This window comes from Borostomias antarcticus (assembly GCF_949987555.1).
Source record: "Borostomias antarcticus genome assembly, chromosome: 7".
NCBI lineage: Eukaryota > Metazoa > Chordata > Actinopteri > Stomiiformes > Stomiidae > Borostomias > Borostomias antarcticus.
In genome coordinates, this window is record NC_140240.1 from 17,362,697 (window position 1) to 17,375,177 (window position 12,481).

At 45.9% G+C, this 12,481-nt stretch overlaps 1 protein-coding gene across 1 annotated transcript; it reads left to right on the forward strand.

Annotated features, from left to right (window-relative positions):
* Positions 1-870: 870 nt before the first annotated feature.
* On the forward strand, positions 871-7,484 carry LOC311311612 (uncharacterized protein; the record flags this gene model as incomplete). The annotated part of the gene is made up of 5 exons (XM_084441362.1): positions 871-1,066; positions 6,489-6,560; positions 6,674-6,900; positions 7,051-7,145; positions 7,248-7,484. 4 exons carry the CDS (start codon positions 871-873, stop codon positions 7,084-7,086), a joined length of 531 nt encoding a protein of 176 aa, XP_084297488.1. The 3' UTR covers positions 7,087-7,145; positions 7,248-7,484.
* Between the last annotated feature and the right edge of the window lie 4,997 nt (positions 7,485-12,481).

The window sequence follows — 12,481 nt, forward strand, 5'->3', positions numbered from 1 at the left end:
ATGAAAAGCGACTAGCGGAAATCTAGCTACTTTTTCTGGTCATTTGGGGAATTATTGTGTTGACAAGAAAGCGAGCTCAGCTCGAGTCACGAGAGAAAACTTTTTTTGCTGCCTTCACGTCCTCTCTCCCTCGCTCGCCCACACACACACCACACGCGCTGGGATCCCTCACGCAACAACCAATCGTATTGTCAGAAAAGACTAGTTTACCTATACCTAAAAGCTGAGACCCGTAGCTTTCACCCAAGCTATTATATGCCTGGGTTACCCAATGGCGGGGGTGGGAGCAGTGGGGGGGCTTGGAACCGGGTCAGAACTGGGTGGGGGGGCATTTTTGTGTTACTCATTCATTTCCTATGGTGGTCAGTTTTGACCGGCAAGTTTGGGAACCCTCCTGATGTTATAAAGTTGACTAAAACCTCAAAATTCAATGCAAGTTGTTGGTCAGCAATTGTATAAGTTCAAATGCCTAGTGTGGAGGATATCATAAGGCCTTGAGGCAATCAAATGTAAAGCACAATATTTATGATTGATTGAAAGTTGTAAATCAGTCTGACTTGACCGAACACAAAAGGAAGGTTTTAATGTAACTTAGTGTAATGCAATAAATATTTGTATATGATGCAATACTGTACATAATATGTAAATTATCTGTATCTGATCAAATGTTACTGTAGCCTATGGGCAAGTCGCAGCGCATACGTGCTCAATAAATAAGTGTAAACTTACAACAGCAGACATGAGACTAAGGTCTCCCAACTTCTCATCAAGGGCCTCCACATCAGATTGGGTTTTCAGAGGCAAGACCACTCCTTCAGGGACCCATGTCACCGATCCATTTTTCTTCAGCAGGGCATTTAAAATCTTACCATGAACCCGTTGGGTCTCCTTCACTTCTTCTACCATTGTAAAAAGTTTAGAAAACATGGCTTCACAAGTGGGACTGGCAACTCGCTGAACCGTGGGACTGGCAACTCACTGGGCAGCGGGGCTGGTACCTCCCTGGGCAGTGGGGCTGGCAACTCGCTGGGCAGTGGGGCTGGTACCTCCCTGGGCAGTGGGGCTGGTACCTCCCTGGGTAGTGGGGCTGGTGACCCAGGTGGTCATTTTCTTTGCTGCTGGCCCAAGGAGTTGGTCTGGGGGAGTGGGTGGAAGTTCCTCCTCCAAATCAGAATGCTCACTTGATTCTGAGAGTTTTGCATTTGCCCTAGAGAAGAAGGCTTTATTTATCATACAACTTGACACTACAACACGTGTGAAATGGGCGACATGAACACACACGCGCACGCACGCAGTAGGCTGTTGCCAATGAAATGTTGTCTGCGCTTTACCCATCCCTTCATCCATCCCCCAAGGGCAGCCGGGGGCAGACAGTTGGCAGTGTGCATGAGCTGCACCCGGGGGCCAATCCAAGTGCTCTTGTCCACCTTTGTCAGGGACGGACAGCATTAGCGATCTGTTCTTCTGCATGTTTTTCGTATTGGGTTTGTTATGTATTTGCAAACACGGGGAGAACATGCAAACTCTGGACAGAAAGGCCTGGAGACCTTCTTTCTGAGAGGCGACAGTGCTAAGTAGTGGTTTAGTGTCCCGCTCAAGAACACTTCAGCACACTGCTAAGAGCTGAGATCGAACCAGGGACCCAGCTGGCAGCTCTACCCAGGGGCGGACTGGGGAAATAATTCAGGTCTGGCAATTTAGCCCAAGTCGGCCCACTGGATGGCTTTCCGATTTGTTGAGTGGAGGGAGGGGGGGCTCGTGCGGGCATCCAAAAAATGATTTATTGGACAGAACTTCCCTCACATGGAAACAGTCCCCGTCTCTCCACTGGCTGGAGCTGTGGGCAGAAAACGAGGCTTGCGTCTTCTTCCGTACTCCCCCGCTTGGTCTTATCGGGGCTGGGCAGCCACAAGCACAGAGAGTCTACCGCATTCACAATCCAAGTCTCAAGGTTTGCTCAAGACATTAAATAGTACTCTCTTGCCCCACCCATACGCCTCTCTTAAGGCCTAGTGAAGTCAGATTGGATCCCCAGAGGGGCCCTACTGTCACAAATGTGTGGCCTGTCAGCCAAACCTGAAGTCTCAATCCTACTGGTTGTTTGACCTAGTGGACTTTTATGGCATTCCCTGGAGAGACGCACAGGACACCCCAGGGAGGAGAGGGGCCCTGCTGTGGTGCCCCAAGGTGACCTCTTGACCCACGGCCCCAACACATCTGTCTCCTTCTATTCCTACCACTGCACATTTAGACCGTCCACGTGAGAGGAGAAACACACAATCAGCTTACATTGACTTTAAGACTCTGTACAGATGTGGGAACATAAGAATGTAACTTGACCCGCGGTATTCTAACAGGCGCTTTACGTCATTCCGCACCACCGCTCGCCTGCCCATAGGGGCGCAGTAATACCACTCATTGACCCATTGCTGGCTCGCACATTAGATTAGCCTACCGTTCTCAAACTCCTTGTTGTCTGTCTGGTTGTAATTTAATTATTACGAACAAAGCCTATCTATTTATAGTTTCTATCTCTGTAACTGTCGCCGGGTCTATATCTGTTAACTGTCGGGACAAGTAGAAGTTTAATACATTAGGCTGAGTGTTCTCATATGGAACATGGCATCAGGACGAGTAAGATGGCTAGCGGAGATGACCAGAGATGTGTTTGAAATGGTTCACTCACTCCCTATTCCCTATTACCATGGATGTATTGAGTGCGACTCATAGTGAACTACATGGGGAATGATTTAACAGTTTTGGGACACTACATGGAATATAACTGCGTAAGATATTCATGACTCAAACAAGCAGACGCGCCGATCACTGATGGCAGCAGGTTGAAATATCAGGTAGTATTCAGGTTCCATGTTTAGTTGAATGATAAATCCCATATAAATGGTTGGAATTCTAATGATGTGCAAGTGTGATTTTGTCAACTTAATGCTGTCTGCTAATAGCAGGCTGTGAAGCTGCACGATGAGACCGTGATAGCACGTTAGCTCACGACAGCAGCTTCCATAATATTAACGGTAGCTGTCGGTGGCTAAAAAGCAGATAGCTAACTTTACAACGTTGATTCCTGTAGCTATTTTGATGCTATAAGTTCAACTTCTGTTTCTCGGGCAGGAACGGAGACGAACTCGCATTAGCAGCAAAGCAGCTAGAGGAATGATCGCGCGGTCTCTTTAGCCCTGAGACCATCAGGCAGGCAGCAGGAGGTCGTTGAAGGCTTTATATATTATTATGATATTATGTCTAATAATACATTCGTTGAAAGTACACAGGCTGATCTACTATACGGAATTGGACCGAGGAGTGTTCTCATATGGAACTACCCTACTAACACAGTACGTAAAACTGACGGGACACATTGGTGTAATTGTGGTAACTTTGCGACGTCACCAGCAGCGGACCTAGCTGACACCGAGCTGACACTTGCCTTTTCAGTCGCAAAATAACCAAAATAGCCGTCCTCAAGTACACTGTAAGGGAACGTAGCCGCCACTGCTGCTTAAATCCGTAACTACGATGTAATTAAATAACGTGACAATGTGGTTAGATCACAGTCCCAATCTGACTTTATTGGAAATGTGTCACAGTGGGTCAGAACATTTGTAAATTACTTAGGTTTTAAAATAAATTTTGAAGTCATACAGTTACAGAATTGTAATAATGAGGAGAAATCCTGCATGTCTGTTTTGTGTGTAATTTCTTATTTCTTAAGTTAATATTAACACTAAAGATTTGCAGTCTAGGCCTAATAAAAATCATGATAAAAAATATGCCTATGAATAAACTCCTAATTTTGCAACCTAAATGTGAGCAATGAACGCTGAGCAGTGAACGTAGAATGCAAGGCATTGGGCTACTTTATAAGGTGACACAATTTAAGAACTAGACAAAGAAGTTACACACTCTGTGCCAGTAGGTGGCGGTATGCACATTAAAGTTGTTTGCGATCCGCCACTAAACCCAGCGAAGAAGAAGAACTAAACTTCCGCTCCGTTTGAAACAGAAATTATTGAGAAAGACCAACACGCTGTCTTTATCCCCGCGACAACACAGATCATGTAAGTATCTCAATTTCAATGTATACATACATACTATGTATTTTGGTATCGTCCCAGATAAAACACCAACGTTATGTGCAAGCTACCCTATTGTAATAATTATCTATATGCAGATGCTCTCTTTCCAATGTTAGCTAACTAGCTAGCCAGCTAACGTGATTAGCCTTTTTCTGTACATGGCTAGCTAAGTAGCCTACGTAAAATTACTCTCGCAATTATTGTTAAAACGTTCGCTTTTGTGTAATTGTAGCTTAAATTATAATGTTGGCTTGGCAACGTGAGAATATTTCAGTTGTGTACACTATAACTTTTATGAAGTGTTGTTGTGGGCCATTGTTTCCTAATTACAGGCTCGCGTGAGCTCCTGCACGTTCGTACTGTTTCATCGCTTGGAATAAAATGCGATAATTAGCTTACTCATTGATTTCGCATTAACCCACGACACCGTTAGTATGTGTTTGTTTTTAGGCATTCATTTTTCCGATTTTAACGTTAACAGAATACAAGAAGCCCCAACAATGGAGCTAGGCTAGCTAGCAGGATTTGTTATAGCAGCCATCTTGGCTTTTGGCACGTGGTCCTGTGGAGTGTGCATGTCAGCCAACGAGAGGGTCACCCACCCACTTTCTCTCTCTCTCTCTCCCCCTCTCTCCCCTCCCATGCTCTCAGTTGCCAACCTCCCAGTTCTTGTTTGAACTGAGCAAGAAGCAGGTGAGCGGGGCAGGAAGAGGCGCTAAGACGGGGACTGGCGTGGCCAGGGGCAGTCCTGGGACAGCACCACAGGCTCTGTGAGTCTTGTTCAGTTGAATGCCCTCATGAGTATTAACAGAAGAGCACCATATACATATGCACACATACACTCTAACATGTCGCTCTCTCCTCAGCTCAGCCCAATGGTCTCTGATGGTTCTGTCTGGCCAGCCCTTAGGTGGAGAAACACCTGATCATCAATAAAGGCACACGTAAGTACAAATGCACATACGTTTCCATAGACGGGATAAACAAAAGGGAATATTGATATTGAGTTAATGTTAGCGGTAGACATGTGAGATTCATAAGACGCATCACTGACGCCAGTGACGCCACAATATCAGGGAAATTGAGCAATTGCTTCCCTGTAGTGCAAACTTGCAAGATTCGCTCAGTTATTAACCCTTCTTGCCTTTTTTGTTGTTGGTTTTCTCTCTCCTCCTTCCTCTCTGTGCAGTTCTCCTGTGTGCTGAGCCGCTACCATGTATTGCCACTGCTGACAGGGTAGAGCTCAGCCCCATGCAGAAGTGAGTGATGAGGAGAGGGAAGATCATTTTCCCGTTTTTTTCCCCTCCAGTTTTAGGAACCGTCTCAAGAATGTGTTCCCCACTTTTATGCCTTTAAATCAGGGTTGGAGTATTCCAGGTGTGTGGCCATGGCCATGAACACCAGTAGAGGAGGGAACCAAGTGTCTCATACTCTCTCCACAGTTGTGTGGTTGTAACCCCCCACTAGCTACATATTCATTCAATCTTTATTTAACCTCGTGAATCAATTGAGAGTAAGCTCTCATTTACAATGACGTATAATCACTCTATATTTGAACTTGTACTACAGGTGAGATAATCCTTTTTAATGGTCTCTCTCATTCGCTCTCCTAGCTGTGATGTTAGAGTTGTGCAAGACTTGGGTGTTCTCCTGCTCTGAGTGCCCATTCTCCTATACCTCCCAGATCTACCTCCACAAGCACATCAAGAGGAGCCATGACAACCTCTGTCTCTGCTGAGGAACACACAGAGCATTATGAAGTATCCAGTGCCTTGGCGAAGGTGTTTGAGCAGCAGTCATCAATGGATTAACTCCCAAGACACAAGGAAGAGACAGCGCAACACACGCTATGACTCCAGTGACAAAGGTAATATAATAAAGTGCATTCAACAGTCCCAAAAGAGTACTACTTGAGTTGACTAATCTGAGCTAATTTACCTCTACTATATGTTCCAGTGCCCAGGCAGCCGGTCGGCAGAACTCAGACCAGACCAGCTATGCCAGGTGCCAGAGCCGGACGGCCTGCTCTGCCAGTTATCAATGCAGGTATCCATGCATGTTTGTGTTGGTGAAATGTCTATGCATATTTGCACACTTAGTTAACTCAGGACTTTCGGAAGACTCATGTACTCAGTTCACTAATTCGCTCATCTCACATCTCACTACTCGGCAGTAGATGTTCGTCCCGGGTCCTTTGAGCCAAGGCGCTGTGAGCCCAGGCCCTTCAGCCCTTCAGACGTCCAGGCACGAGCAGCATGCATCAGCGATTAGCACCCCGGCCAGACCAGGTCAGGATCTGACATGTCTCATGTCGAGTTGATTCTTCCCCTTATGCCAGAATCACTACGCCGCCAGCACCATAGTTTCCTGCTCATCCCTTTATCCTCTGGTTTTCAGGTAGTTCTCTGATGCCATCGCCTGTGAGACCAACAGCTCCAGCAGTGTTGCCATCAAGCTCTGCAGATGCTGGTATGCTGAATTTTGTGAACTACTTCATGCTGCATGTAGGGATATACTTTGAGCTGAATATCCATTATGGGACCGTACAATTACTTATAGCCACATCTGTGTTTAATATCCAGACTTCCAGAGGATGATGTGTCAGCAGTTCTCCAGCGTCATGCAGAGTCTGAGGGAGATGGCACAGACAATGATGAGACTGGAGCAGAGGCTGGAGCAGAGACTGTCCGGCGAGTCTGCAGACAGCTATCGGGGAGCAGTACTGGATGACCTGCACCCTGCTAAAACGGAGGAGGAGCTGCTGGTCTTGGAGGAGCAGCTGAAGGACAAGGATCATCAAAGGAAGATGGTGAGTAACTTCAGGGCAGAACTTTGTTCCTTATTTTTGCAGGGAAGTGTTAAGGAAATGTAAAAGTAAATGATTGTCTTTATGTTTTGCAGACACGATATCTGAGCTTCATGCCATGTGCATTGAAACCATTCCCTTTTTGGTTAAAAGGTGCAGTTATGGCCTGTAAGCCAAGCACCACTGTGACGGAGGTGTCTGCCCAGCTGCAGGAGATGCTGAAACATGCCCCTGCTCGATTCAAAAAGGTATGTGATGTCAGGCAGTTAATTTTCTCGTATCCAGTGACATGGCACGCTTCCAATGAACGTATGCGACTTGCTTTTACAGCCATTTCATTATGTCCTTAGGCATCTGCTCCAGCCCAGCTGACCTCCCCAGCCCAGCCCCTGACCGCAGCTCCAGCCCTGACCACAGTGGAGTATTCAGATGAGGATGACCTCTTCTGCCCAGACCCTCGATTCAGATGTGGGTGACCCCCAGCCCGTCTCCCTAAACCTGCCTTTCCAGCCTGCAAGGATGGATGCCTTTTTTGTAAATAGTTTTTGTAAATTTTAACCTTTTTTTTGTGGGATACAACGGTCTGTTCCCGGTCTGCCTGCCACAGAATGCGCACTGTTTCATTTTTGTTTTTAGAACTTTTGCAATTGTCAGATAATGGGTTGCTAGCCAGAGCTTGTACATGCTTTTTTTTGCTTTTCTGGCTATGCGTAATGTGACAGACCGTAAACCTCATCCTTGTAAATATGTATACTTTTAATTTGTAATGTACTTTGTGTAATAAAATGTTCTAAACTGTTAATGGTGTTCAGTCTTATATTGGTTTGTAGCATAATGCTTGCTGCTATATCCCCATATAGCATTAATTCGTTTTTGTACTGGTAAATGCTAAATATAGCCAGTGGTCAGGGTTTAGTAAGTAAGTGACCATATTTGCACCGTGCGAAAAAGACGTGCAGACCAAGTCATATAAATACCTGTAAATCTAGTGTCAGCCAAGTGAGTTTATTACGGAAGTTCTTGCCCACGTTTTTTGCACGCGGCCGCACCGTATTTGCACCGTGCGAAAAAGACGTGCAGACCAAGTCATATAAATACCTGTTAATCTAGTGTCAGCCAGGTGAGTTTATAACGGAGGTTCCTGCCCACGTGATCACGTGCGTTCTTTGCACGCGGCCGCAACTTCGGAATGACGTGTCGTTCTTACGTAGCGTCTACTAAACGGCAGATCTCGCGTTTCCGTAAATGGCCGCGTAATTTCCGCACGCGGCGCACACGAATCGTCACCTATAGCGGCCGTATGTCGAACGTTTGCGCAACCTGCGTGTGTTAGTAGGGTAGGCTGCGCGCCCGCCCGCGACAAGAGCTGAATTGTAGTCAGCTTGCCCCGCTGCGCGCAGGACGCGTGCGTCGCCTTCTCCGAGCGAGAACGCAGGCGGAATGTCGCTCCCCCTCTGAAACGGCCTTGACTCCTGGAATCCCAAGGTCTTTCATATTGAAATTCTCTTGATGGTCTGGGAAGAGACGTGTTAAGGGAGTGCATCAGTCGTGAGCCTTGACAGTAGATACCAGCCTGCGCTGCGCTCAGAACAAAGTTGGATGAATGGATGGACTTTTTGGAATCCTGGAAAATGTTTATTGCGCTCTAAAATCATGAAAGCATAAATGTAAAAGTGCAGCAACAGAAGTAGTCTAGATGAGATGGTGGTTTAAATGAATGGCAACACATAAATTCAATTGCCGGTCATGGCAAAGCACCCGCTAACGCAGGCTACCCCCCTCCCCACGATCCAGGGCTAGGAAACCGGTTCATCCAGTTTATTTGAATATAAAAGAATTTGGGGGGGGGGGGGGGGGGGGGGGGGTTACAATAGTCTAGTCCAGGTTCGCTGGAGGACCTGTATTTTCAGTGTTTGCTGGTAGCGGACTGCATCGATCAATGCAATGACTCTTCAGTTTTACCCTTTTCATCAGCGCCACCTACTGGTGAAACAGGAAGTCCTCATAACTCCTACATACTTTGTCCGATTTACACAACATTTCTCACGCTTCATCAAGGTACTGTCCTGAACACATCTATGCGTCGGTATTGAGTCACGCTTAGAGCGCCACCTACTGGTGACAGGAAGTTTCTGTCAGTACTGGACACCGAAATAGCACACCCTTTAACTGCGCCACACCCCGACCCGCGTGGGGTGCGAGGGCCCGCTCACTGCTGCTCGCAGCCCTAGTTCTCCTTCTTCTCCTTCTCCTTCTCCTTTACTCCAAACAAATGCCTTTTAGGCGGCCTGAACATCGATGAAAACGGATGAAACTTTGCAGATACGTCAGTCCCGGTGAAAAATTTGATAATTCATGGATGACGGAAATGGGCGTGGCAAAACGGCTCAAGAGCGCCCCCTGGAAAGTTTCAAATGGCGAGCCCCACCTTTCAGTTTGATGTAGGCGAACGAAATTCGGAGGGCATATGTATTTCATCGAGCCACACTAAAATGTCTCTTGGAGCTGTACCCAACATGCAACAGGAAGGCCGCCATTTTGCTTTGAATCTGCCATTTTGTCCTTGTTTTGACCATTTCCATGCCTCGTATTTCAACGAACTCCTCCTACAGATTTCATCCGATCAACTTCATACTCGGTCAGCTTCATCTTAAGCCCTTTGTGATCAAAAGTTATCAAGAAAATTGAGTTTTCACCAAACACCCTTGCCGTGGCGCCCCGCCAAAGTTTGACATTTCGCCATAAAACACGATGTCCTCATAACTTCTCCATACATTATCCGATTTGTCCGATATATCTCACGCTTCATGACGGTTCTGTCCTGAACACATCTATGTGTCAGTATTGCGTCATACTTATAGCGCCACCTATTGGTGAAACAGGAAGTCCTCATAACTCCTCCATACATTATCAAATTTGTCCGATATATCTCACGCTTCATGACGGTTCTGTCCTGAACACATCTATGTGTCAGTATTGCGTCATACTTATAGCGCCACCTATTGGTGAAACAGGAAGTCCTCATAACTCTTCCATACATTATCCGATTTGTCCAATTTATCTCACGCTTCATGGCGGTTCTGTCCTGAACACATCTATGTGTCAGTATTGCGTCATACTTATAGCGCCAGCTATTGGTGAAACAGGAAGTCCTCATAACTCCTGCATACATTATCCGATTTGCACCAAATTGCTGACGCTTCATGAAGGTCACCTTCTGAACACATCTATGCGTCGGTATTGAGTTACACTTACAGCGCCACCTATTGGTGAAACAGGAAGTACTCATAACTCCTACATACATTATCCGATTTACTCCAAATTGCTCATGCTTGATGAAGGTCGCATCTTGAACACATCTGTAGGTCAGTATTGCGTCATACCTACAGCGCCACCTACTGCTTACAGGAAGTCCTCATAACTCCTACATACTTTGTCCGATTTACACAACATTTCTCACGCTTCATCAAGGTACTGTCCTGAACACATCTATGCGTCGGTATTGAGTCACGCTTAGAGCGCCACCTACTGGTGACAGGAAGTCTCTGTCGGTACTGGACACCGAAATAGCACACCCTTTAACGGCGCCACACCCCGACCCGCGTGGGGTGCGAGGGCCCGCTCACTGCTGCTCGCAGCACTAGTTATTATTATTCTCCTACCTTCTTGTTATTCTTCTCCCCAAACAAATGCCTTTTTGGCGGCCTAAACATCGATGAAAACGAATGAAACTTTGCAGATACGTCAGTCCCGGTGAAAAATTTGATAATTCATGGGTGACGGAAATGGGTGTGGCAAAACGGCTCAAGAGCGCCCCCTGGAAAGTTTAAAATGGCGAGCCCCACCTTTCAGTTTGATGTAGGCGAACGAAATTCGGTGGGCATATGTATTTCATCGAGCCACACTTAAATGTCTCTTGGAGCTATACCCAACATGCAACAGGAAGTCCGCCATTTTGCTCTTAATGTGCCATTTTGTCCTTGTTTTGACCATTTCCATGCCTCGTACTTCGACGAACTCCTCCTACAGATTTCATCCGATCAACTTCATATCGGGTCAGCTTCATCTTAAGACCTTTGTGATCAAAAGTTATCAAAAAAATTGAGTTTTCACCAAACACCCTTGCCGTGGCGCCCCGCCAAAGTTTGACATTTCGCCATAAAACACGAAGTCCTCATAACTCCTCCATACATTATCCAATTTGTCCGATATATCTCACGCTTCATGACGGTTCTGTCCTGAACACATCTATGTGTCAGTATTGCATCATACTTATAGCGCCACCTATTGGTGAAACAGGAAGTCCTCATAACTCCTCCATACATTATCCGATTTGTCCGATATATCTCACGCTTCATGACGGTTCTGTCCTGAACACATCTATGTGTCAGTATTGCGTCATACTTATAGCGCCACCTATTGGTGAAACAGGAAGTCCTCATAACTCCTCCATACATTATCCAATTTGTCCGATATATCTCACGCTTCATGACGGTTCTGTCCTGAACACAACTATGTATCAGTATTGCATCATACTTATAGCGCCACCTATTGGTGAAACAGGAAGTCCTCATAACTCCTCCATACATTATCCGATTTGTCCGATATATCTCACGCTTCATGACGGTTCTGTCCTGAACACATCTATGTGTCAGTATTGCGTCATACTTATAGCGCCACCTATTGGTGAAACAGGAAGTCCTCATAACTCCTCCATACATTATCCAATTTGTCCGATATATCTCACGCTTCATGACGGTTCTGTCCTGAACACATCTATGTGTCAGTATTGCGTCATACTTATAGCGCCACCTATTGGTGAAACAGGAAGTCCTCATAACTCCTCCATACATTATCCAATTTGTCCGATATATCTCACGCTTCATGACGGTTCTGTCCTGAACACATCTATGTTTCAGTATTGCGTCATACTTATAGCGCCACCTATTGGTGAAACAGGAAGTCCTCATAACTCCTCCATACATTATCCAATTTGTCCGATATAGCTCACGCTTCATGAAGGTTCTGTCCTGAACACAACTATGTGTCAGTATTGCGTCATACTTATAGCGCCACCTATTGGTGAAACAGGAAGTCCTCATAACTCCTCCATACATTATCCGATTCATCCGATATATCTCACGCTTCATGACGGTTCTGTCCTGAACACATCTTTGTGTCAGTATTGCATCATACTTATAGCGCCACCTATTGGTGAAACAGGAAGTCCTCATAACTCCTACATACATTATCCAATTCGTCCGATATATCTCAAGCTTCATGAAGGTTCTGTCCTGAACACATCTATGTGTCAGTATTGCGTCATACTTATAGCGCCACCTATTGGTGAAACAGGAAGTCCTCATAACTCCTACATACATTATCCAATTCGTCCGATATATCTCACGCTTCATGAAGGTTCTGTCCTGAACACATCTATGTGTCAGTATTGCGTCATACTTATAGCGCCACCTATTGGTGAAACAGGAAGTCCTCATAACTCCTACATACATTATCCAATTCGTCCGATATATCTCACGCTTCATGAAGGTTCTGTCCTGAACACATCTATGTGTCAGTATTG